Here is a 27,206-nt window from a genome sequence, read left to right as displayed (position 1 = left end):
GTAACTGGATACACAAATGGACATCTATGTGTGAACGAAATACTCAAAACATGTCAGGAAAGTTCACTATTACAATTTTGCAAATCTGCAATAAAAGTACATAAGAATTTAATTTGAAGCAATTAAGCGTTACCATTGTGATTATTTCAAACATACAATCTATATTCAGCCTTTTGGTTGTTTATTAATCATTATACCATGGTCCGGGTGAATTCTCGATTCTGTTTGCCTACTGGGTGTGCGTTAAAAAGTGATATACCACAGGATAACCGCAAAAAGAAGTTCCGGTCACCTAGCTTAAATGTTTTGTATCGCTTCGCCGGCTTCTTTAAAACAACCTTTTGCTTCATCATTTGGACAAAAACAAGGTGAACTTTTTCTCTGAACTGATGCTTTATTCAACCCATTGGAAAGATTATCATATATTTATCGCGGGGAGCCGGTTTAGCTCCTGCTGGTTTGCGGCGCCTTCCGTCCGTGAAACCAGGGTTCAAATCCGGGCTGCTCCCTGTTCCCTTCTCTACCTCTGTGCCGGTCCTGAGCCCCGTTGCCTTGAGAAGGTTGCGTCAGGAAGGGCATCAGGCGTAAAACATTGCCAAGTTTACCATGCGACTTGTTCGCTGTGACGACCCCTGATGGGAAAAAGCCGAAAGAGGAAGAAGGATCATATATTTATCGCATTATATCGCCGAGTCTTGACTGCAGCGGTGGTGCGGCGGGACGCAGACTATTTGTTACGTGAACATGTAACAAATAGTTTGCTTTTTGTGAGAAAAGTAATCCAAATTGAAAAAAAAAACAAGAATTAAGGACTAAAAACTGGTTACTGTTTATGACTTTTGTAAGTGACCATGGTATAAGCAGGTTAATGACCTTTGAAGTGTGCATTATCACTTTTTCTGCTTCGCGTCGGACGGTTCAGGCTTTCACGGCATGCGTTTAAAAGTGATAATGCATACTTCGTCGGCCACTAACCCTTACTTATGTGCATCGCTGACACTAGGAGTTTAGGACTGCAGTTTCCTAGAGACACGTGCATCACCGTCACAAATCAAAACAGTCCTTGTCAAAAATGACTAGTTTGTTACGGCCTTGGCTCACAAAAGAGCAGCCTAAAGGAAGTTAGGAGATAACATTTTCTGACACCAAACCAAGAAGAGGGGAAAAAAAACAGTAACCTTCTTGCGAGAAGAAGTGAAGGTCCATAAAGGCCAAACGAAGTAGCTTTTTCTGATTTTCATATGGATCAGCCAACAAGAGTTTATTTGGGATTTTCTGACTATCAGCAGCTCAAAGGCACAAAGGTATTACAGTTTGATTTATTTCCTATTTATTAAGTTGAGTAAAGATACGGAACTGTACAATTTCTGTAACGTTTTTGATATTATAGTTTTATTCAGATTTACAGTTTCTATCAGCGATTTCAACTTTTAACCATCTTTTATTATCTTTCATCTTATTTTGGGATTTATATCATTATTATTATTATCATTTTCAGCAGTAAGACCATCTCTGTCAGAGAGAAACTCTATTAGAACTTCACTTCTTCAGTTGGAGCTAAAAAGTCAGAAGCCGCAGGTTTGGCTAATTAAATGCAAGAACTAATCGTCTGCGAGTCTTAGCTTCCGTAAAATAAACCCTTTTTGTAACTGGATTTGTGTTAAATGCAAAGCAAGGAAGAAAAGACATCAACACAATCTCAGGAAAGCAATTGTTGCCCCCCATCAGTCCTAGAAAGGTTAGAAGGCAATTTTCTAACAATTCAGAGTCCATTAAGTAGAGAAAATGTGGAGTTTCAAAGTTTCACAACAGCAGAACATTCAAGTTTGTAGTCACCAATTTTGTAGAGCAGACATTTCAAACACTGCATGTCAAGTTTAGTTGCACTTTCAGCACAACTTAAGTACTAAAAAAAAAGATGCACCTAATTTGAATGTATATATTTATATATATTAGTGGTTTAAAGATGAATACATTTCTATGTAGTAAACAAGTTGACCTTTACAATTCTAAAATCGTTTTTAAAATGAAATAAATGTATAATATAGATATTGGGATATACCATTTGGGTTGAGGTACTGTGGGTTTCTTTTACTAAAACTCAGGTCTGCTGTAAAAGACTTAAGTGGAAATGTGGGGTAGATTACATTTATTAAATGAACTTTGACCCTGAATCTGTCTTCTGTGTTACATGCAGGTGGAGGATGCACAAATGGCACAGCTGTATTTTGGTCCCAGATTCTGTCAGACGAGGATTGTCTGGAGCAGGAGAGGACTGTGGAGATGGTCTGGAGACAAGAGGTGGGTTTCATGTCAACTTCAGGTCCCACAGCATTTCTCTTGCATTTTGCATTTTGTTGCTTTGCTTTTCTGTTTGCATCATTCTTATGTCTAATGAAGCTCTTACAGTTCACAAACACTATCCCATTCCCATTAGAATGACTTTGAGTGAAGATAGAACCGTTGAGTTTTGTTTAAATCCATTTCTTTTCCCGACACCATCTTCCTCCGGAACCCAGCCTGAAGTCTGTCTAGGTGGTCAGCAGTGAGGAGGAAAGTTGCAGACCACCACGGGATCATAAAACCTATTATAGCAGAACTTCTCATAGCAGAGAAAAACGACACCAAACAGGGTTTACTCGCATGGTTCTTCAGAACCATCTAAAGTCTTTTTGGGTTCCCAACCCCCTATTGTAACAGTAAATGATGTCACAAGAGGCCTTCAGCTCTGATCTGCCTGCTCAGCTGTTGGACAGGACAAGGTCAAAAACAAACAAACATAAGTTTGACAAACTAGACTATGCTTTGTTTTTGTCGATGCCACTGAAATAATTTTGTGCAACAAATAATGATTACGAGAAAACTTGGTAAGATCAGAAAGCACCAATAAAAGCCCCTCCCCCCCTCATCTCTGTTGGTCGGTTTGTTTGATTGGCTCTTTGCTGTACAGCATCTTCATTATTTTTAATTCATTTTCTTTACAATTATTGGGAAACTCATTGTGTTTTCTTTCACATCAGCAAACATCCCAATAAAAAGGCTTATTTGTTATGTTTTTTAAATATATCTACTCTGCCAACGCGACGTTTGCAGAAGCCCTCTGTGCTCGTTGCTATTTGTAGCTTTTCTCATTCAGAGCTATAATTATATCTGCCATTTCAGAAGTACATTTCTTTGGCTTTTGATGGAAGAAAAAAGCTGTGCGTTGTGTTTTCTTGTTAAAAGCAATCCTGCCTGACCTTTTTCATCATCTTATTGAAATTTGATTAGAAACTGGCTAAATGATTGTGACATTTAAAAGTTTAAGCGTGAAGTCTGTGATTAATATTAACACAGAATGTAAATATGGACTTTTAAAGAGCAAAGTGTTTTATTCATTTCACTCAGAATTCTTAACCAGTTCAGCTGAAGTAGATGATTAAATGTTATTCTAGTTCTCAAGGACACAATTCAGGAATGTTAAGCAAAAACATGAGGAGGTGGTGTTTTGTCCTCATTGTTTAAGTATTTTTTTAAGGTTTTTATTTTTATGGAGCATAACATTTCTTCATAGTTGGTTTTTGCATCGAATAAATGCAACTTTCCTGTTATCTAGGGATGGGCACATCAACTTCTGTAGCGACAGTATCGATACCGTGGTGAAGTATTGATTCTAGTCGGATGTGATGGAAACTTTCAATACTTATGTTGCAGTTTTTCCTCAACACGTGTAGGAAAGTGCTTGAATTTCCTCACAGAGAAACGGCCAGTGCACCTCCACCTGTCTCCACCTGTCTCAGCTCACACCTGACCCCTCCCCTCCCTGCCTCATCGAAGAGCAGAGAGTCATTAAAGCCTCATATCTGCACACAATTGCCAGATTTTTTGTTGTTTTTTTTAATATTTATTACATTGCTGTTTTTGTTTCTTTTTTCACCAGTGACTTTGATGTATTATTACTGCCTTTATTGTTTTTATATATATGTTTGTGGGGCTGTTATTCTTAAAGTTTTGTTTCATTGTTGATGTTTTTTCCCCAAAACTTTGCACTAGTTACTGTATTCTTTGTTATGTTATTGTGTCATTCCAATATTATTATACATGTTCTATAGTTAATGTATGTTCAGTTCAGATTGTTGTAATATTATATTTCCCTAAAGCCAATTAACAAAAAATAGTGCAATTCCAAAATGATTCTATAATCAATTTCGGCAAAACTAGCCCTGGAATTACTACTTTCATCACTAGTGGGATTAAAATAAAGACAAACTCATCAGGTCCAATTTTTGATGATCCTGAATGTTGCGGCATCATAGTTTGGGGAGCTGGGAAAAGCTCTACTAGTAAATAATGAAGATGTCCTGCGGGTCGCCTCTGCAGAGGCGTCTACGCAAAATGTCAGCCTGCATGTCCTCAGCTGATTGTAGAAATCCCCAAACTGTTGTCAGTAAATGCATTTAAAAGTCAAATATAAATCAATAAAATGGATCAGGGATGTTTTCAGAGTAGAATTCTGAAAGACTTTGAGTCCTTGGAGGAAGAAACGTTTTCGACAGCAGCATGCATGTGCCGTCAGGGTGAGCTTATGGAATAAATAGAGGGACCCAACTATGAAAGTAAGACTCCAAACAGGGTTAAACCTGGATTTAGTAAGGAACTTGGTGCAGGAAGCGTTGATGGGTTTCAGGTAGTGAGAAATGCTCCACATGGTTCTTTAGCAGGAGAAGCAGCTCAAAGCAGACAGGTTCAGGGGTTTTTTCCACAAGAGAGAATGGGCTCAAGGGGGGAATCCGAACCAGCGAGACACTGCAAAGTAGAAACAGCGTGATTTGTTATTTTTTCTTTTCAAACCAGCCTCAAAGAAGGACTTTGCCCCTTTAGTTAAATCTCATTCTGGACATTTGAGCGGTTGTGTGATTTTTCTAAGCAGTTTGGTCTGTTGCACATTCAGGTTCTCTCCTGATGGAGAACACTGTGTAAAAAAGGCTCAAACCAAATGAAGGCGTCACATTTGTCAGCATCCTCCACTCAATAAAGCTGGGTCTGTGACTCAAATAAAGCCATTTCATCAGCCATTTGGTTGGCTTTCTGCTACTTGTTTCCTGGACAGCGAGATGACATTTATATTGTAGGGTTTTATTAGACTGACTTGATGTGATTTACTGTTGAGAGTGATGCTTGGATGAAAAAAACAAAACCCTTTAACTGCCAGCATGTTAGCACAGCAACGCCAGCCTTTTGACAATTATTGTTATGTTTGCAGAGCTCGATGTCCGTATTACAATGCGGCCTTTAAGGAGAAAAGTAACATCACTGGAATGAAAATTAACTTCTAGAGATCATAAATCCAAAGAAAGTGTTGGGGGGGGCTCCATTCCACTGCAGTCAAACTCAAATGAATTCCTTTTATTTTTTGTTTGATCAGCATTTAACCGCGGTGCATCTATTCCTCAACTCTGAATATATGAAAATTACATGCAGGTGTGTGACCTTTATGGAAAGAAAGAATCTTGGAGTTCTTAAAATAAATAATAATTGATGGAGTATGTCCAACAGTTGAGGGTTGATTTGGGATTTTAGCATAATACTAACTGGAGAGAACAGCAAGCTGCCTCTATGACCCAGCCCTACCAGCAGGTGATCATCGTTTATGGTGGATGTTTGTAGAGAAGGAGGACATGAGTGAGAAGAAGAAGGCAGAGGAGATGATTCGCTTTGGTGACCCCAAAAGATCACAGCTTTGAAACAGAAGAAGAAGAAGAAGAAGAAGCAGGGCAGGCTCCAAACATGTCGACTCTCTTGAGATCCTTCTATTCCTCTGCTTAGTCACCCAACCCCCCCTCACCCAGCAGCACCTCACATTCCACCCACACACACTCCAGTGCTGCTTTGCTCTCCATCTCCCTCTTTCTTAAATCAAATCTCTGCTTACTTAACCACATAATGTGAAAACCTGAATTATTAAAACTGCAGCAGAAAAGTTCACTTTTATTATTGGAGTAGAAGCTGAAATGCTGCAGCAGGAAGGAAAGTTTTGAGCTGCTGAATTAAAAATAGACAACATGGCATAGCGTTTCATGGCATCAGCACCATGGACAGCAGCCTCAAACCCAGACAGATTCAGGGCTGCACAGGTGTCAGGTGAAGCTGATCCATGGGTTGTGAGATTGATTGCATTGGTAGCTCCACCCTACCTGACTTTCAGGTATTCCTGCAGTGACTTCTGCTGATTATCAGGACATTTTGGTTCTGTCCTTTGCTTTTTCCATCACAATCAAACCTAATTCCACTCTCCCAGCATCTTTAACATCAAACAACATCCACATCAAACACAATGAGATTTCTGACTGACCCTCCAAGTTCAGGACGATGCTTCAAAGCAACAATTCAATAACTAATAATCTCCATTCCTTCTTTCAAAAAATGCATTTAAAGTCAGGTGAACAGCTTTACTGTAAAGAAATGCAAACTAACCTATCATTGATCTTATTATTACTCTTAGATTGTTGATGTTGATTAAACAACACTGACAAAACACTGAAAAATTATGCATCACAAAAGTATTGATTTGAGGCAAAAATATCACATTATTGAAAAAGATTAATTCATCCAAATTTTAGATTAATAGGCATAAATTACAAACTTGGATTCAAACATCCAAAAAGTGCACAAGAAAATAATAATAAAGAACGGAGAGAAACCTGATTTAAATAGAATAAATGCTGTATAAAGACATTCATACAAGAAAGGGAAACAGGATGTTGATTCTCTTAATCTTGAAAAAGTTTGCATACCAAGCTAAAATTTTTTGTGAGTCCATTCAGCCATTTTCTAAACCCCCTCTGTTTCCAGTTGGAGTCACGGCGTTGTTGGAGCCTATAACAACCACTGTCAGGCAAAGGCGGGGTTCACTCTGCACAGTTCAGTCCATCCCAGGGAGAACTTTCCTCAACAGAAACCCATTGAAACTTATATGATCTGACCCCTGAAATCTCATTCTCAACTCCCAGAATCTCAGCTGTCCTGCACCCACACAGCTCAAAGCCACATCCTGTTTCTCCATGTTTGCGGGTGCGAGAGGTGTTTACCTTCTTGTGTGTGTTTCAGGTGTCAGCTGTGTTGGGGAGAACGGAGAGGCGGCCAACCTGACGGCGTGCTTGCGATGGGCCGGCTCTCTGCCTCCTCAGATCAGAACATGCCGGGTGGCCTGCAAGGACGACTGCACTTTAACTGCATGGTCCAAGTTCTCGGAATGTGCTGGATGTGGCAGCACACGGAGCCGCACACGCTCGCTCACAGGTGAGGTCGCTGCTTATACGCTCAAAGAAGAGGAAAAAACGCTCCTTAGAGAGACGTTTTCAACAATTCTGCTACGTTTAAGGTCAACAGTTCTCATGCTGGATGATATTGTTTGTCACTGATATGACTGGAAGCCATTATTGTCAGCAGTTATCATGGAGCTTTTGTAATGTCTGACTAAAGAATGTGCAGCGACAGCAGGATGATGCTTATTGATTGAACTCGCATAGTATTTAGTTGCTCTTTGTTGGACTGCACTAATTGCAACGAATGCAACATTTGTTATGAAGCTTATGCTCTGTGGGAAACAATACTCTGCTGTAGCTTTCTCTCATTCAGCGTTTGTTTCTGGAACTTCCGTCTGTACTTCCACGCGTGGGTTTTGTCACTTCTAAATTGGATTTTTTTTTTCATAAAAGGCAATTTATAATTTTAGCTGGTCAAAAAAAAAGTTGAATTGGAGGCTGGGGTTTCACACTGGCCTGCATATTTGTCTTAATGAATATTTGATTGGATGCCGCTGGGTCTGAAATGAACATACTCTCAGCAACATTTGAAGTTTTTGAAAGATTTCTGTGGGAAGAATTGGATTTTACATTTGGGTTTTTTCAGCCAATATTTTAAAATGTCTATTTCTTCAACACAAACTTTAGGTGCTCTAATTTCACAGATTGTTTCAGTTCTGATTTGATTTGATCTTTGTTTTCTATCTGATCTCTCTGGGTCTTCAAAGACCCTTTCTAATGGAAATGGTGTTTTTAACATGTTCTGGCATTTTTTCTGATGATGGACGACACATATTAAGAAAAGTAAAATTAAAACTGCATTTCTATTGTGAATCAGGAGCAGACAAAAAAAAGCCATTTGAAAAAGATTGTATTTGTGACGTAGAAAATATGCTGGGTGGGCCTCAAGCTTCCTGGTCTGCTCCATTCTTATGCATCCACCTGCAGACAAATAGATTTGAGCCTAATGCGACGCTGCAACAACCCAATTCCCCAAGATGGGATCAATAAAGTATCTTTATCTTATCTTAGATCCATGAACTTCTTTGTTTTCCTCGTCTGAGCTGGAATCTGGATCAGAACTGTTCCGCTGGATACTGTAGCACTAATATTGCTCGCCATTTTTGTTGCACGGGTAATGTCAGGTTGGTGGCATGAGAGGCTGTAAGCTAGCTGTAGAGAGTTTAAGCACAGCTTTCTTAGTTATTGGTGATGAGTAGGTGGGGGGGCGGGGTTACTCTGCGCCAACAGTCTCACCGTCAAATCAGAGGTGAATTTCTGAGGAACTCTTGTCGCTTTGCAGAAAGATCTTCCAGAAAGCAACAACGTTTGTTTTTTTAATTAATTTTGGCTACAAACCGCATCATCATGATTTTTTAATCATGATGATGCCATTGGGAACACCTTGAAAATAGATCAAAAGATGATCAGAGTGGGACTTTTATGAAAGGGCTTTTTGACTTTTTTGCCCCAAACCAAGGTCTACTAAATGATGTTTTTTTATGGTATAAACGGGCTGAACTTCTTTCTTGGATTAACTACGTGTAACTGAGTCTATAAGGACATAAACTGCCGTAAACATGATCAAGTCCTGCTAGTAGTTTCATAAAGTGATCCTCTTCCTTGTAAATAATTAAAATGAAAAACAATGATTTATTTAGTCTAAGTAAAGCAGGTTACTTAGATTTATGGTAAATGGCGTATACTTATATAGCGCCTTTCTTCCTACAAGGACAAAGCGCTTTACAGTCACAGACCCATTCACCCAGTCACACACACATTCACACACTGGTGGTCGCTCCGCTGCCAAACACAGGCGCCCGCCTACCACCAGTTGGGTTGGGTTTTAATCCTCCCACTCTTTATATTTTACCTTTATCTCTGCATGAGGTAATTAAAAAAACAACTCATTTTAGTGCCTAATTTAAGAAACAAAGCATCATTTTTTCCTTGAATTAAAAAGTACCTTTGTGTAAAACCTGCACTTTGACAAAGACATATCCACCAGTGGGGTTGTGCCATTAAAAGAAACTCCACGGTGCATGGTGTTGGGATTTTCTAATTAATCAAATAAAATAAAAAAATAGTGCAAACTATAACATGTAGATATTCATGCTGTTCTCACAAGTGCACATAGACCGCATAACTGGATGCCAAACGTGTTGCATTCTGTAAAGTCTTTCTAACAAGCGGCTTCTCAGGGTTGATTTTCAAACGTCACCAATCCAACTGTGAATTTTTCTGCTTCAACACCATCCATGCAGGTGTGTAAAGATGTGTATGTGTTTTACACCGAACTACTGCACACCTCTAATTTCAGTTTTTGATGTCACTGAAAAACTGTGGCGCAGAGGTAGAGCGGATGACCTCTGATTGGAAGGTTGCAGGTCCGGTTCCTGCCTCGCGTGTGTGAAAGTGTCTTTGGGCAAAACAATGAACCCTCACATTCCTCCTGGTGATTACAGGTTGGCGCCAGTTTGGCATTGGAGATTCCATCAGTGTGTGAATGTGTGTGTGTGTCAGGTTCGCAGAGATACCAAAGGTTCAGAAATGAAAATGCCAGGCAAAAGTATAGTTTAAAAATTTTTATACAGCGAAAAATGTTGTATTAATACAGTTGTCCAGTCTTGATCTTTAAAAAATAGTTAAAACCCAACCCGAGTAAAATGGTTAAAAATACGGCTGGGACAACAGACTAAAATAAATAAAAGAATCGGTCAGAATAAAAACAAAAATACAACTGGGTCAACAGTCAACAAAATAATAAAATCCACCAGGATAAAACAGTTTTAAAAAACGGTAAGGCTGGATCAGCAGTCCAAATAAATAAATTAAAAAGAGCTTTCAATCCCAACTAAGTCTTAAGAGGGAAGAATCTGGTAGGAGCAGAGCTCAGTGTAGACAGGTCCAGCGCAGCTCCTCTAGTTGCAGCCTTTGGCCCTGCGACGTTCATTAGCTGAGAAATCGCGTTGAATAGTTCCTCCCACACAGCGCGTCACGTCCAGGGCTCGTCTTCTTCTCTACCGATCCCGTCAAAGTCCTCACTTGCCTCGGATGTTTGAATTCCTCCAGTGAGCGCGCCTCCGTGTAGCTCTGCTGGGTCTCCGTGCAGTTCCTTCTCTCAGGCTCTTCCTCGTCGGAGCTTTGCAGTCCTTCCTTGTCGGAGCTTTGCCGTCCTCCTGCTCTCGCCTGCCCTCTGGCTTTTAAGAGAGGGCATGACGCCCACAGCCAATCGTATGGGGTTGGGGAGGGGTTTCCCAATTAGTCCTTTTTTTGTCCCTGTAAGTCCTTCCACCCGGTAATAATTGACCAAATCACAGCAAACCAAAACATCACCGCACACAGAAAAACAAAACAAAGAAACAAACAAAGCATGCACCAAATTTGGGAAAAAAAAGGTAAACCCTCCGACATTTTCCCCCCCAACTTTAACATTGGTCGTCTCGGCCAATTACTCACTGTACCTTACAGGAGGCATGCCAATATTGGGGCGCTGGGAACGGCGTACTAGAGCCCCCTCACAAACTGCTGAATTTTCTGGAGGGTCAGGTGGTCTAGCCTGCTGGGGCATTTCAGCCTGGTGTCCATCCTTGTCTTCGGGTGCTCTTTGGCTAAGCACCAGCCTGGGAAGCCACAAGGTAGGAGGTGGCAGATTGTCCGGTTGCATCACTGGCCTCTCTGACTCCTGAAGCCCTGGATTTTCCTGCACCATGTCAACAGGGCACAAACGCAGATTGTTACGGTGAATTGTGCGTGTGGGAGCTTCCTTACCCTCTGGGCGAACAAGGTATACTGGGTGATCTTCTCTTAGTTGGTTCACCACAACGAATGGCTCTGGGGTCCACCTTGGCGCTAGCTTCCCCCTGGCCCTCCTGCGGAAGTTACGGATCAAGACACGCTCTCCTGGGAGCAAGGGTCGCAATCTTGCTTTTCGATTGTAGCGAGTCTGATCCTGTTCTCTCCTTTGTTCAGACTGTTGCTTGGCAGCCTGATATGCCTGGTTAAGGGCATGATGATGCTGCTTCACCCACCCTTCCAAGGTGCTTTTCTCAACGGTAGGGTGGAGGCCAGTTGTCCAATCCACTGGTAACCTAGCGTGCTTTCCAAAAACAATGAAATGTGGAGTCATCCCCGTAGTGCTATGGACTGTATTGTTGTATGCTTGAACCAAAGCAGGCAGTTTGCTGTGCCACTCTGGTTGCTGCCTCTCACCCAGGGAGCTTAAGAGTCTTAGGAGCGTCTGGTTGAACCTCTCACAAGCTCCGTTACCTTGTGGGTGGTATGCTGTAGTACGGCTCTTTTGACATCCATAGAGTTGGCATAATTGGCTCATTAGTAAAGATTCAAAGGCGGCACCACGGTCTGTTAAAATGCGTTCTGGGCAACCAAATGTATGGATCAGGTGATCATATAAGGCCCGCACTGTAGTGTCTGCGGCCTGGTCCTTGGTGGGCACTGCAATAGCATACTTTGAGAACAGGTCTGTGATTACCAGGATGTATTGGTACCTGTCACTTGGACGGCCTAGGGAGAGGTAGTCCACACCAACGACCTCAAAGGGGTATGATGTGCAGATAGGGTGGAGGGGTGCCCTCCCAGATGGTCCAGCTTTATTGATGATGCATTGTGTACAGGAATCCGTCCAGACCCCGATATCCTGTGACATCCCTGGCCAGTAACAGCGCTGTCGAATGGCCATATAGGTCCTCTCGCTGCTTGGATGACCCATGTCCTCATGATACGTCCTCCAGATGTCCCTCGTTTCCTGTTTGGGGATGAGTACCTGGAAGATGGCAAGTCCAGAACCTGGCTCTTTCCATTCCCTCCCCAGGACACCATCCCTTAGGAAAATCTTGTCCCATTCCTTTATCAGTCCCTTTTGATACAGAGAGGAATCCTCACACACCTCAGGTCTGCAGAGTCTCCGTTTCTTCTGTTCATGGAGCTGTGACAGATCTTTGTCCTTGGCCTGTCGCTCCTGCCATGACTCATCTGCGTCTGCTCGCACCACCCATGCTGAGGAATCTGACTTCTGTTCTGGGAGCCTGGAAAGTGCATCAGCATTTTTATTTTGTACACCAGGACGATATTTAATTGTGTACCTGAAATTTGCAAGCTGAGCCACCCAGCGTTGTTCCGCAGCTCCCAACCGGGCCGTCTCCAGGTGCACAAGTGGATTGTTATCTGTGAAGATGGTAAATTCAGAGCCATACAAGTAGTCCTTAAATTTTTCCGTTACTGCCCACTTTAATGCCAGCAGCTCTAGCTTGAACGAGCTATAGTTCTGGTCATTGCGTTCTGTGGGATGAAGGCTTCTGCTTGCATATGCAATGACTCTCTCCTTCCCGTCTTGAACCTGAGCCAGCACTGCTCCCAAGCCCTCAAAGCTTGCGTCCGTGTACAACCTGAAAGGCTGGGAGAAATCAGCATAAGCCAAAACAGGAGCGTTCAGCAAGGCCTGCTTCAGTTTGTCAAAAGCTTGCTGGCACTGCTCAGTCCAAGTCACTGGAGTGGGTTTCTTTCCGGAGGTGTTGTGGGTGAGCATATTTAGAGGTGTTGCTATTTTTGAAAAGTGAGGAATGAACCTTCTATAATAGCCAGCGAAACCCAAAAAGGATCTCACTTGCCTCACAGTCTGGGGTACAGGCCATTCTCTCACTGCCATCGTCTTAGAGGGGTCAGTGGATACTCCCCCTTCACTGATGACGTGCCCCAAGTAAGTCACCCTGCGCTGGAACAAATTACATTTTTTGGGTTGCAGCTTTAAGCCATGCTGATCCAGCCTTTCAAACACCTCTTCCAGGTGTTTGACATGGCTACTAAAATCAGGGGAGAAAACCACAACGTCATCCAGATAAATCAAGAGGGAGTCATTGACTAGATTACCCAAACACCGCTGCATTAGCCGCTGGAAGGTGGCTGGAGCATTGCACAGGCCGAACGGCATCCGCTCAAACTCATATAGGCCAAACGGTGTGGTAAACGCCGTTTTTTCTCTGTCGACAGGATCCATCTCCACCTGCCAGTATCCGCTGGCCAGGTCCAATGTGGAGTACCATTTAGCTGCCTTCAGTCCTGTCAGGGACTCCTCAATGCGGGGTAGGGGATAGGCGTCTTTATGGGTGAGTGCGTTCAATCTCCTGTAGTCGACACAAAATCTCCAGCTTCCATCCTTCTTCTTCACCAGTACAATTGGTGCCGCCCATGGACTAGAGCTTTCCCTCACCACTCCGCTTCCCAACATATTTTTTAAGAGCGCCTGTAGCTCTTGGTATAAGCTAGGGGGTACGGGGCGGTACCGCTCACGACTAGGGGGTGCAGAGCCAGTGGGTATTTGATGTCTCACAGCTCCCGTTCTGCCAAAATCCTCATCATGACGAGAGAAAACTCTCCTCCATTTATGCAGGAGACTGGTCATTTCTGTCTGTTGGTCTGGAGTGAGGCCATCTCCCTGTAAGGCAGATACAGGATGTTCAGCATCTTCCTCCCCATCCACGACCCCCACACGTCTTACCTCCACCTCCACCACATCTGGGGCCACAGAGTTGAGCACCAGTTCCTGTTCACCCTGTATATCTGACGTCTCTACCTCTGTCACTTGGGCCAGAGGCTGGCGCTGGGGTATCTCAACAGGGTAAGGGTTGGGATTGCAAACTTTACAGGGTACATGCCCACCAACCACTGAAGCCAAAGTTCGTCCTATGCGCCATTCCGTGTCACTGTCTGGAAAAGGCTCTACAACCACAGTACAGGGCGAGGTCATTGGGCTGTCTGTTACCTGTATCCACAGGATCATCTCGGATAGCGATGGAATGATGACAGGGGACTGTCGGGGCAATTTCGCAACCCCTTCATATGATGGAACTGGAGCTTCTGTGGTGACTCGATGGCATTCTGCGAAGGCTCTGGACCAAGCCTCCCCTTCCACAGAAGTCAAGGTGGTTTTGAATGCCCGCAGTCCTGGGTGGCTCCCCTGGGTGAGAATAGACCAAACGGGTTTAATAATGTTCATGCCTAGGATGCCTTTGTCTGGGCCAAGGCATTCGTCATCCACGACAATGATGCCTTTTCCAGTGACCTCAATACTCCCCACAACACAATCCACAATAGTGTAACCTCTGTAGGGAATTTTCAGTCCGTTAGCAGCCCGTAGGGTCAGCCAAGGCAGAGAATCTGTGCTTGTCACCCCAGTACCTTTCAGATGTTTATCAAATAAGCTCTGACTAAGCATGGTGACTTGTGACCCTGTATCCAGTATAAAGGGAATAGGCTGGTGGTTTATTTTGAGCCAAACATTAGGGCATTCCCCGATCAGGGCGGATTTATGCTTAAGTGGCCCAGTAGCCTCTGATTTTAAGACAGCCTGTGATGTGGGCTCCTGGTCCAGAGTCACCGCCCCTACTGCTTGGCCCGCAGCTGTAGGGGGAGTTAAAAACCCTGAGGCTTTGATGAACGCTGGGTGCAACGCCGCTGCACATGCCCGGCCACTCCACAATTTCGGCATATGGGCCTCCCCTCTGCATCCCACTGATAGGAAGTGGTGGGGTTGCGGCTTCGTGGTCTGGCCCAGGTGGATGATGAGGTCGGAGCGGGCTGCTGATGGTGAGAAAACTGATTCCTTATTTCTACTATTAGGTCAGCTGAAAGCTCTTTCAGTTGTTCTTTTATTCCTGTTTTTATCTCACCCAACAGTTCCTCCTTCAGTTCGGCCTTTAACTGTTTCTTGAGATGCTCTGCATCGACAGCTTCCTGTTTCTGAGGGGTATAGGTAACTCGATTAGAATGCGCAGCCTCCTCATCCTCCTGTAGCTCTCGTGCTAAGGCCTGGGCTTCTTTACATGCAGCTTTAAACGTCATAACATTACGTCGTCTCATCTGTCGACTCAGTTCTTGCTTTATGGAACCGGTTTTCAACCCTACCATAAGCTGGTCCAGTAGCAGGTCATCTTCCCCTTCAGTCCCTTCTCTGTCACCTTCTTGCCATCTGTAAAAGAGTTCCCGGAGACGTAAGATAAAAGCATCAACTGTTTCATCCGCTTTTTGTTTACAGTTAAAAAACTTGGTACGAAGCTGTGCTTTAGTGGCAGGCTGAGCATATAGGGATTGCAATGCATCAAGGACTTTTCTTCCAGTGTCTTTTTCCTCTTTGCTGAAGAGATTAAGTTCTCGCTTGGCGCTGCCCTCCAGGGCCCCCAAGACAAAGTCCGCCTGTTGCTGTGAACCAAGACCTTGTGCTCTCAACATGGCCTCCACCTGACACCTCCACTGTTCAAATTTGGTTGTATCCCCATCAAATTTTGGTATGAAAGCTGCCCCCATAAACCATGGCATAACAAACTGTGCAGTCATCGCCGAACTCGTACCTCGCTGACTGGCATCCATCTCTAAACGATTTGGTATCCTGCCGACAACGCCAAAAAGAAATGTCAGGTTCGCAGAGATACCAAAGGTTCAGAAATGAAAATGCCAGGCAAAAGTATAGTTTAAAAATTTTTATACAGCGAAAAATGTTGTATTAATACAGTTGTCCAGTCTTGATCTTTAAAAAATAGTTAAAACCCAACCCGAGTAAAATGGTTAAAAATACGGCTGGGACAACAGACTAAAATAAATAAAAGAATCGGTCAGAATAAAAACAAAAATACAACTGGGTCAACAGTCAACAAAATAATAAAATCCACCAGGATAAAACAGTTTTAAAAAACGGTAAGGCTGGATCAGCAGTCCAAATAAATAAATTAAAAAGAGCTTTCAATCCCAACTAAGTCTTAAGAGGGAAGAATCTGGTAGGAGCAGAGCTCAGTGTAGACAGGTCCAGCGCAGCTCCTCTAGTTGCAGCCTTTGGCCCTGCGACGTTCATTAGCTGAGAAATCGCGTTGAATAGTTCCTCCCACACAGCGCGTCACGTCCAGGGCTCGTCTTCTTCTCTACCGATCCCGTCAAAGTCCTCACTTGCCTCGGATGTTTGAATTCCTCCAGTGAGCGCGCCTCCGTGTAGCTCTGCTGGGTCTCCGTGCAGTTCCTTCTCTCAGGCTCTTCCTCGTCGGAGCTTTGCAGTCCTTCCTTGTCGGAGCTTTGCCGTCCTCCTGCTCTCGCCTGCCCTCTGGCTTTTAAGAGAGGGCATGACGCCCACAGCCAATCGTATGGGGTTGGGGAGGGGTTTCCCAATTAGTCCTTTTTTTGTCCCTGTAAGTCCTTCCACCCGGTAATAATTGACCAAATCACAGCAAACCAAAACATCACCGCACACAGAAAAACGAAACAAAGAAACAAACAAAGCATGCACCAAATTTGGGAAAAAAAAGGTAAACCCTCCGACATGTGCATGAGTGAAGGAGAGTGTGACTGTAGCAAACTTTGGGCCTACGATGAAGGAGCTAAAGCCCTCCATAGGTATAGGCCATTTCTTGGTAGGAAACACGGGCATGCTTCCTTTTGCTCACTTTAAAGCACAGAGCAGTTTGCCAAAAGCCAAATATAACGTAAATACTAAAAAAACAAAATATAGTGGCTGACCATGTAGTTTGTAAAGATCATTTACTCTTAATGTCAATGAAATTGGATGTTTTAAATTCTGGATTTGTGTTCCAGAAGTGTCCTTTGTTTAGACGCTGCAGCATCGACTCTGTTCTCAGCAATGTTTTCCTGGGGAAATGGTGATAAGTCCGCCTGTAGAGAGTTATCAAATGTATTGGACTGACGCCCAACTGTTGTCACAAAGAGCTGTGCCATAGCGGGGCTCCAGCAGGTTCTGCATCACTGGACTCTCAGGCAGGATGTGTGTGTGCGCACACAGGTGGATGGGGGTGATTGGGTGGCCATTCTGTAGTGCGGCTCCAGGTTGCTCCGGCAGCACTGCACCCCCTGTAGCTGCAGAATACCAGGACGACTCATGTCGTCACAAAAGTGGCATCTGGCTTTATGCAGCACTCTGGAAGAACACTCTCCGTGCTGCTCTGCCGTGAGTCAGAGGGGCTGTTTGCCCCGGGGCCACAGTTATTAACATGGATTGGATGCATTTGTAGCTAAGGTGTACTGACATGCATCAATTGCTGTTTACCCTTCAGTCCTTCAGAGGCTGGATTTACTTAATCCAGCTTGTCAGCAGCAGGTTGGGCAGAGATGGCTGGAAAACAAGCAGGGCAGCAGATCTCTACAGTCTTCAGATGCATTCTAATCTGGAAAAGCTCAGTATGACATCTAGACCATCCTAATATTTTAAAGAGAGATTTTAGGTGCATGAGTAGTAAGGAATGTATTTGTTAAACAAAAACATGCATGAAATTGTCCACAGTCTTTTGACAGATGACAGGTGGGATGAGCTCAGGCTATAGATGGATAACCCCAGAGCCTGGACGATGATGGTGGTTAAGGCCAGTCCACAACACAGTATTGGTCCAGATGGAGAATGGGGGGGAGGAGGGTCGGCAAAACCGTATAGAGAGATAAGCAACCATGAATTTAAAAGAATAACAGGATTGTGATTGGCTGAGACAAAAAGGCGGGGAATTTAGCGATTGGTTTAGAGCAGGGGTGCTCACACTTTCTTGGCAAGTGAGCTACTTTTGAGTCAACAATGTCTTAAAGATCTACCTGTGTGTGTGTGTGTGTGGGTGGGTGGGTGGTTGGGTGGGTGGGTATGTATATATATATATATATATATATATATATATAATTCAGAACTTGGTTGAACAAACAACTTGAACAAACCTGCACATGTTCATTCAACACAGTATTCATGGTTTAAGACATTCAGAAACAATAACATATTTCATCTTAAATAACTTTCTCCAAATGTTTAGGATTAAGGATCCCAAAGACCAGAAACAAATAAAAACATCAGTTATGCTCAGACGCTACATCCACTCACTTTTTACAACTATATGAAATTAAATCAATGTGAATTTGAAAAAGTCAGAGTTCAAAAGTAATATTTTCTGCAAACTTTTTGAAAACATGAAAGTTTTTTGTTTCACTAAAATGTCATCTCTTGTCAAAGCTGAAACTTTTTTTCAAACAAACAGCAGCACAATTCTGGTTTGTTCAGGTCGTCATCTTTTATGTTTGCAATAACACACATTTGTGAAGAAGCAAAACAAATCACGTCTTTGTCACCTGAATGTGTGAAATCGTGTTTTGGAAAAATCTTCCGGCTCCGACTTTTTCCCCTCTGTTCTTTCTTCAAAAAGCTTTTTGGAGAACTTTTCTTTGTGTTTTCTCAGCAGAATAAAGTTATGTAAAATAATGGAGGCATTGTGTTCTGCAGGTCATTTTCTCCACTGATTAGACAGACAGTGTGGGAGCTTAACTGTGGATAAACACGTCATCCATTCCATTTGTTTTTAGAGCTGCACTCCAATATTTGATAGTATTTGTATCATTTTAAACAGTCTCTGTATAAAACCTATTATTATGGTTCTGTTATTATTGTGTTTTAGTTTTTCCTTTCAATTTTCAGGAATAGAAAAGTTATTTCAGCGATGATCCTCAGAAACATTTGTATCAGGGATTTTTTTAGTGTTTCTTTTATTATTAATGGTTCGGAGTGGGTAGCTTTTCTGCTGAATTTATCTGTGAGTCGATAAAGCAGATTATTATTGGTTGTCTGTTGCACTGCAGTGACTTGTATTCTGTTTTATTTTTCCTGTAGCACTGGTGACATGGACCGGAGTTGTAGAGAATGAACAGGATACACCATTGTAGTCACTTATGATACAAATAATTTGGCTGCTGGATGAGCCAGGACCAAACCAGTTCATCATGAATGGACTTGTTTGGAATAAATACATATATTCTCCTTTTAATTATTTCACTTCAGCATCATCAGATTGTTTTTCTTTTTCTTTTAAATGCTTCCCACCACACACAACATGCATCCGCCGCTTCTCTTTTAATGTGCGTCAAATTTGCTGCTGGACGCTTGTTAAAAATGGTTTTCATAAACTCGACACTCTGGATGTCTGTGGGAGGAGCTACTGTAACGTGAGTTTTGTCGCTACATTGACTCCATCTCATTTACAAGGCATGGAAGACACGGATGAGGATGTTTAGAGATCAGGTTTATGTGTTATTAGCTCTACAACAGCATCGTTGATCCCGTCTCTGTGCGGGTTCATGACATCATTCAGAGGCTTTTCCTTGACGTGAGCGTCATCGTCTGCTGCAGGAGCTGCATCATTTCAGCGGTACCTTCGTGGATCTGTGACCCAGTTGGATGACTTGCTGTCCTGCATTTGTCTGAGGAGGAAAAAATGAAAAATAAGAATAAACTTGGAGGAACTTTTTAATTACTGTCTCCATACAAATAAGAAAAATGTAAAGTTCTGGAGGAAGACGATTACATTTTCCTCCATGATGGTTTTGGACTCCACCCACTTATGATTTCATCAACACGTCCCGGGCCAAAGCTGAGTTCCTGATTGGTCGACGTGACGCTAATTCTTCGACACTGTTCAGATGTTTAAACTCTTAAACATCGCAGCGCTGCTGCAGGCCGCTGGGCAGAACGCTCAACACTGGCACTGCAGGACTTCTGACCACGCCTGTGCATTGACTTAACAATGAAAGTGGACGCCACTGACGTGCGACGCGTGTTTGGCGTGAACGCAGCTCGAGTCTTTGTGCAGTGCTCCCTAAGAAAACTTTTTAGCTTCAGGATTTGACCTTTGTAAATAGAAAATCCTGAGATGTTGTTTTAGTTTTATCCCCAAAATTTTTGTTTGTTTTCATGTTTTTCTTAGACGTTAACCACTCTGCTGTTGGTGTTTCTGGGTTACTGTGAGACCAGCAGACAGGGGCAGTCTTTGCTTCAGTGGATGAAGAATGTTCCGGGCCTAAACCTCCAAGACTTTGATCAGATTAGAGAATCTGTGCTTCACTGATAAAGAGGAGCAGCTGCCTGTCAGGTTCAGGCTTAAGGTTCCTGCAAGATTGCAGAATTCCAATCAGATGTGAGGATCAGGGAAGGCGGAGCCAATCAGGATCTACGATGACATATGGAGCGACACAGCAGGTGGGAGACAGGGGGGTACCAACCCCACAGGGCCTGGCAGTTCAACGGCATTTTAGTTGTTCGATAAAGTTCATATCAACAAAAATTGTTCTGATTTCAACTTTCCGCTGTTAAAAACGGCTGTTTTTTCTCCGCTGTTTTCGTTTATCTGGATTTCCACGCTGATCCCACATCTGCCGTTGTTTCTATCAGGCAAACAGCGGCATGTGGGTTTGATACCCCACACAACACAACCGCTTAAGTTCTGATTTATCTGCATACTTTCCAAACAAGTTTGAAATTGTTCTCCTAAATCCTGACTGTTTATGATCCCCGAGGTCTGTGTGATACTATTAGCAGTAATGGGGCTGTCGGAGTAAAGTGGTGTCACACTGGCACTTTTCAATCAACCGCCAGCAGGGTTGTGGATTGAACAGATTGTTAGAGGCTTGAGCTGTGAAAGCAGTGAGTTCACAGTTCTTGAAAAATGTTTGCAATCAGAAGCCCTTCAGAAACAGATGGGCCGCTCGCTGACGCAGAGCTGGAGGCCGAGGACACCTATAGGCCCCTAGGTACAAATGAGGGGGGCACACAAAAAGCAGGCTTAGCAAAACCAGAGCAAAACTCTTGACCAGGAATAGGTTTTGTCACCTTTACATCTGGTTCAGGTCAGACAGTTAAGCATATAAGTATCAGGTCAGATTTGTGCTTTTAAGCACATTTAGTTTGAAAGATAGCTTCAAAAGTAGAATAAAATCAAATACAAATTCAAATTAAAAAGGAAACAAACCAATTTAAATGAGTGAGTAAATAAGTAAAGAAGAAAACAGTTAAGTGGCAAAGGTGGACACTCTTAAGGTCCCACTCCAATCATCGTTTGGTTCTGATTATCCTGTTTTTAGGCAAATTTTGAAAAAAAAAAAGCCTTTGTTGTTTTCTGGGATATAGCTTCTGCAGAGTGGCAAGAGTTTATTAGAAATTCACCTCTGAGGTGTGGGCAGGACCCATCACCCATCTGTTTACACTTACAGCCCCTCACAATCCCAACCTATATTACTGCTCCAATAAAAATGGTGAGCGATATCGGAGCCTTCCCGCCGGACAGTTTTGATCCAGATTCCAGATTCCAGCTCAGACGAGGAAAACAAAAACAAAGGAGCTTGTGGCCCCCCACCTGTAGCAGCTGCATCACTGCACCTGATTCACAGTAACTCAGAAATACAATTTTAAGGTTAATTTTCTTTATATACCTCCTCGATCACGAGAAAAATGCCACAAGAACACGTTAAAAACATCAAAAACCCAGTTTTCTTTGGAGTGGATCTTTCCTAACTAAGACTTGGAAAATGCTATATTTAAAAAAATCAAACCACTCTTGTTTAATAAAGAGATCTTTCATGAATTTTCACTTGAATTCATGAAAAGTCCAAATGAACACTCACAGAACACTTTCCCTTTTTATTCATGATAAGATGTCATACCAGAACCCCCTAGTATTTGATCTTTTGTGTCTCTTTTTCTCCATCTTTTTTTTAGTTTTATTGTTCTGGATGTTTGGGGGTGGGGGTGGGGGTGGGGGGGCGTGTGTGAGCTCATGTTTGTTCTCTGGTGGTTGCTAATAAAGTTTAATTGGTCCGTTATTGTATGTTTTGCTCTGCCTGACTACAAAAACGGTAGATGTAGTATCATTAAAAAATGTATTAAAATGTGAAGATTAATGATGGTTAATTTAATTACTAATTAACTTTTGGGTGTTTTTTGGGAGGTCTGGAGGTTTTTAGTTGACTTTTGGACTGGAAAGCGTGACTCTCATAACCAGCTGACCACAGATCTGACAGAAGCCGTCAGAAATGCTGTGATGCATGAGCAAAAACCCAATCAAAGGCTTCTAAAAAGAAACTGGAGAGGCAGCAGGCTTTTCCTCACCCTGCCACAGATCTCTGTGCTTTGTCATGACCTCCACAGAAACTAGAAAATAAAAACGGGAAAAGAGAAAGAAGTTTCTAGAAATGAGAGTGACATCCTGCAGGGGTCCTTCCCGTTCAAGTGGGGAGGAAACAGCTCAACAGTAAAGCTCAAAATGATCTATAAGTGTTGTATTTACAGACTTCAGTTCAACTTTGCTTTAAAAGACAATGAAAAACAATCAGCCTGCTCTCCAGTGAAGGAAGCGCTCACCAGCAGAAACCTTCTGGTTTGATTCTCTCTGACTGAACTCGCTCATCATTAGCATCTCCAAAGGAAGAACCAGAGACGGAGAGCTGAAGACACCAGAAGATCAGAGGAAAATGACAATCTGAGGCTGGGTTTTTCACGTGAAAACACAAGATGCATTTATAGAAGGACGTTGGTGTGTGAAAAGAACAGAAGTTGGAGAAGACAGATAATGTGTTTCTTCACATTGCCCCCTGATGTGAGGAACCAAAAGACGAAGAAAAGCGCTCCAGCTCCGATAAGCTGATGTGTCAACCTCCAGCAGGCGCGCGTCAGTTGTTATTGCTGCTTTGGTTTGGTTATATAAAACAAGTTGTTTCCTGCACATCCACTCCAGGCTGCATGCATTATTTATCAGCATTTAGATCCAAGTCAGATCTTTGTTGATTCCCTCAGAACAACAGAAAAGCCCAGTTCTGCTTTTATTGCATAAGGCTGATTTTAACAAGGCGCTTTTTTTCAGCCATCCATCCACTGAAGCAAACATTGGGATGAATGTAATTTTTATTTACACTGATGTACACACATGGCTGATTATTATTATTATTTTTGTGAAACCTTTTTTTGTCACTTTTCGTTAGATTTTCTCACCAAATCGCTAAGTTGAATGAAGGTATCTCCATATTTAGGCTTGTGATGGATTATTCAACAGCACATCCTGAAATTTTAATGCGTCTCTGTTTGCATCGCTGTGAAATTGTGTAATTCATGTTTAAGGCGTCAGACCAGACCTCTAAAGTGTTACAGTTACCTGCTAGTGAGGGAGCAGTCTTTTGTTTCTAATGTAACTTCAAATCCTGACATTTTTTTCAGTCAAAAAAGGGAAAAAATTCAATTAATCTGCAATAACATTTTTACTTTTTTTTTTATTGATAGTTAATTTTGCTGCTTTCTCTGACTGGTTAGGTCAAACATTACAATCAGTCTTCAAGTATTGACTAATATTTTAATTTTACCGTTTTCCAAGTTCATAACGGGGATCATTAGGAGTTTGAGGAGCATTCGCTCAGATTAATGTCACAAAACATGTCATGTGTGTACATGCAAAACCACTTCTTCGTTTGCAAACATGATATATGAAGCGGCACCTTTCTATTATTAAATATTTTGGCAATCAAATAAAAGCGTGGTTTTTTTTAGCCCTAGAACCCAACAACAATTTTTTAAGGATTTTAACGTTAAAAAAACAAATGGTATTTTTTTCATTTTTTTCATTTTGGGAAGCAGCAAATAACAGAAGCTGAAAAAATGTGGGGAAAAAAACAACCAAAAAAATGTAAAAGGAAAAAAAAGGGGGTCACATTTGTGGACTCTCCAGGGTTAGATTTAAACTTTGAGTTTATCTGGTTTAGCTGGATTTCTGAATTCTTCAGGTGATTCTTTATATTGTCTTTATATAGCTTTTTCTACATTTTTTTTCTAAGCATTGTGTCTTTCTATTTTGTAAAAGATGGGGGGGGGGGTATTTGAGAATACTGATGGTTACTCAAAAAAGAAAATCACTAAAAATGATAATGATAAAAAAGACATGATTACATTGAAATAAGTGTAAAGTGAGTGTGTGGGATGTTTCTGTAGGTTTGCCTGCTTTGCAGAAGACAGAGTTCAGTCAGAATGATCTTGATGACTGGAACTGTCAATCACTGTATGGCTAATAATGTTTGCACATCCTGTTTTCCACAGATCTACATAAACAGTACATGTCTTATTGGAAAAAGCCTTTGGTGTTTGACTTTTTTGAAAACATTTTCCTGCATTCAGAAGCTCTTTAATTCTTCTGCTGCTTTTATTTTTCCAGCTTGAAATACATCTCAGCTCCAACTGTTATCGCTTCGACTTGAGTTGCTCTCTTGTGTTTGAAAAATTGAGATGAGATTTTTTTTAAACATCTTTTTTTCTTCAATCTGTTAACTTGATTTAGTGTTTTTGTTTTTTGTTTTAAGGTCACTAACAATACTCCAGTGTGTTGTTAAGGCTGTCCCATCCGATGTAAGGCGTTCAAATCTTTCCTGGGGGGCCCTTCATCTCATCAAATGCAACAAATACAGTATAGTGATGCCTAAGTGATGCCCCTGAAAGAGTGTTCTAGTCAAAAAGAAATTGGTTTCAGTTGTTATTTAGTTCTGATTGTGTCATTTAAACATGAATGTTTCTGTCTGTGTGAACATTATTACAAACAGCAAACCTGTGCTGTGAAACACCTTCAACTTTGTTCACATCCTGCCAATTCAGAACCAAGGTCATCTCCAGGAACTTCACCGAGGGAAAAAATGCAAAACACAATCAAGAGTTTTTGACCATTTATGTCAAGGCCGACCCCCTTCCGTCCCACTCGCATGCATATTTATGTATATATTCCTATGTGTATGTGAAAGGCTGGGGCGTTATGTTTAAAAAAATGCTGAATTTATCTGTAAGTGCTGCAAAGTTAGCTAATGACCCGCGTGTGTCGGCTGTCACTCTGCCAAATCAAAGGCTGGGGCTGCCGCCATTAAAAATGAACGACGCCACAACGTGGTTTCACAGAAAAAAGGCATTAAGGAAAGAAAATCAAAGCTGCTTTCAGACGAAGGATCTGCTGCCTGCTTCTCCGCACCGCAGCCACGGTTGGCTTTCCTCTTAGCTGCACACATAGTCTGTGCACGTCACGCCTAATTATGTTGAAGCTCTGCGTACAGATGGCCGTGTGTCAGTTCAACAAATGTCTTGTTTTTGTTTTCAGCTACAGAATGCAAAACTACTTAAGTCAGATGAAATATTCCTTATTGTGAGGATTGTGAGCTTTGGTTTGCTTTTGGTCAGTTATGTTGTGTCTCAGTGGCACCAGTTTCAGGTTTGCCATGATTGACAGCTGTCTTACCCCCCGTCTATTGAAGTCTCGGGTTTTTAGCTCTTTCTTGTTGGGTCGTCTGCTCTCTTCTGTTGTGGCACCTTTTTTGTTGCTCCATGGGTTTTTCTCTTATTTGAGTTTATTTACTAAACGTCCAAGTCTCCTGCATTTTGGGGTCGCTGACACTGTTGGTGTGTTCAGCATTTTTGAAAACAAATGAAAATGCACAGAATGAACCGCCTGCCTAAATCCGTTCCTCCAGTTTTTGTTTGAAAATATGAAGAATATTTCCTGATAGCAAAAAAAATCAATTAGTCATTTATCTCTTTCAATGCACATTGCAGCTGTTTCCAGACAAAGGGTTGCTCTCAATGGGTTCCTAATTAATCAAAGTGACTAGTTTTCTATTAAATATTCATTTTAGTCACCCAGTAGTTGTTTTAACTTGTACTTTTTTTAATACTAAAAGTTTTTTTGCTATAATTTTCTCATATGTTAACTGCAAATCTCTTTTTCGACAAAAAGCTCAAATACTTTGAAAGTGAGCTCCAGTAAGAAGCCATTAGCTGGATGTTGACGGTTTGCCTTGATATGTGACCTTTGGTAACCTCGATGGAAATGATCTAAATAAGCAGTTTATGCGTATTTAATGGTGGCGAATCTAGTCTCCTTTGTTGCAAGGTTATAAAAATGTATACTTCATACATATTTTAAAATATATTAATAGGTCTGAGTTCATTATCCCCCAATGGAGTTTGTTTACTGTATCACCTTATTCTAATGAAATAATACAACTGTTTATGCATTCAGCAGCTCAGCAGAAGCTCCAGCGTTGCCTTCCAGTCATATATTCATGCAGCATTAATCACGGCTGGTGCGATAACGTTCCCTGGTTTTTGTCCATCTCCTGCTTAGGACGCAGCAAAAAGAGGGAGCGTTGCCTGAACGAGGAGCTGTTCCCCCTGGAGGAGGTGGAGGCGTGTCCTTGTGACCAGTTCCTGTCTCAGCCGTATGGGGACTGGTCTGCTTGCATTCTGCCGGATCGCCCGCTGCACCGCCCCCCCCACGGTTGGATGAGCCGCCGGGAGGTGAAGGAGTGTGGTCAAGGCCTGCGTTTCAGAGCCGTGGCCTGCGTCAACCAGCAGGGACACCTGGTTAAACCGACTCTCTGCACACAAGCAGGTATCAAATGCAACACAACAACACTTAGATGTTTAACCTGTTCAGGCTGATAGCATGTATTATTGTATTAATTAGACAAATGCAAATATATTTTTTCCAACTCCTTACTTTTCTTTGACATGTTTCCCTTTTTGTATTAAAAGTGGGACCTTTCAATCTGTTTTTGTTTGTTTTCATGTTAATTTTGTGCATTAAGTGTTTGCAACAGTTTCACAAATGTTTGTTGTTGGACACAAATTAAGCTTAGCTTCACACTTGACACTTTGATCAGGAAAATGCAGAAAATGTTGCTTCTCAAAGTACTACTAGTACTACTACTAGTACTACTGAAACATCTGCATCAGAGGTTACTGTGCTGTGAAAAATGTTTGTCTTACTAACATGCTTCAAAAATCAGTATAATTTTTCACAAATTTATCACAAGTTTATTCAAAATGTGTTGTTTTTTTGTTTTTTATCCAAAACCTTTTACCTTAATTGATAAAAAGTTAATTCCTGTTTGCTAAGTTATAACGACTTTTTTTTTAAAGTTTGATTTCGTAGAATTACTCAAAAAACAAAACATTAAACTGTCATAAAATAGACTTTCGGACAAAAATAGATCGATGAGGAGAATCTAAAAAAATGACACTGCAGAGCAAAGGAACACACAAAAAAAAGAAATAAAATACAAATCAACAAACATTGGGATTATCCCCAAAACTTT

General features: G+C 41.9%; 1 protein-coding gene across 3 annotated transcripts in view; it reads left to right on the top strand.

The window, feature by feature from the left end:
• thsd7ba (thrombospondin, type I, domain containing 7Ba) overlaps positions 1-27,206 on the top strand; it is a 222,354-nt gene that overhangs the window by 149,953 nt on the left and 45,195 nt on the right. For all 3 annotated transcript variants that reach the window (XM_078939216.1, XM_078939217.1, XM_023950471.2), the window contains exons 13-15: positions 2,198-2,301; positions 7,087-7,278; positions 26,234-26,500. In XM_078939216.1, coding sequence (XP_078795342.1) covers positions 2,198-2,301; positions 7,087-7,278; positions 26,234-26,500 — 563 coding nt within the window. The remainder of the gene's footprint in view (positions 1-2,197; positions 2,302-7,086; positions 7,279-26,233; positions 26,501-27,206) is intronic.

Source organism: Oryzias latipes, chromosome 21 (genome assembly GCF_053564925.1).
Source record: "Oryzias latipes strain Hd-rR chromosome 21, Olatipes_Hd-rR_3.1".
In the NCBI taxonomy this organism is placed as follows: Eukaryota; Metazoa; Chordata; class Actinopteri; order Beloniformes; family Adrianichthyidae; genus Oryzias; species Oryzias latipes.
This window is presented reverse-complemented; position numbering and strand designations above follow the sequence as displayed.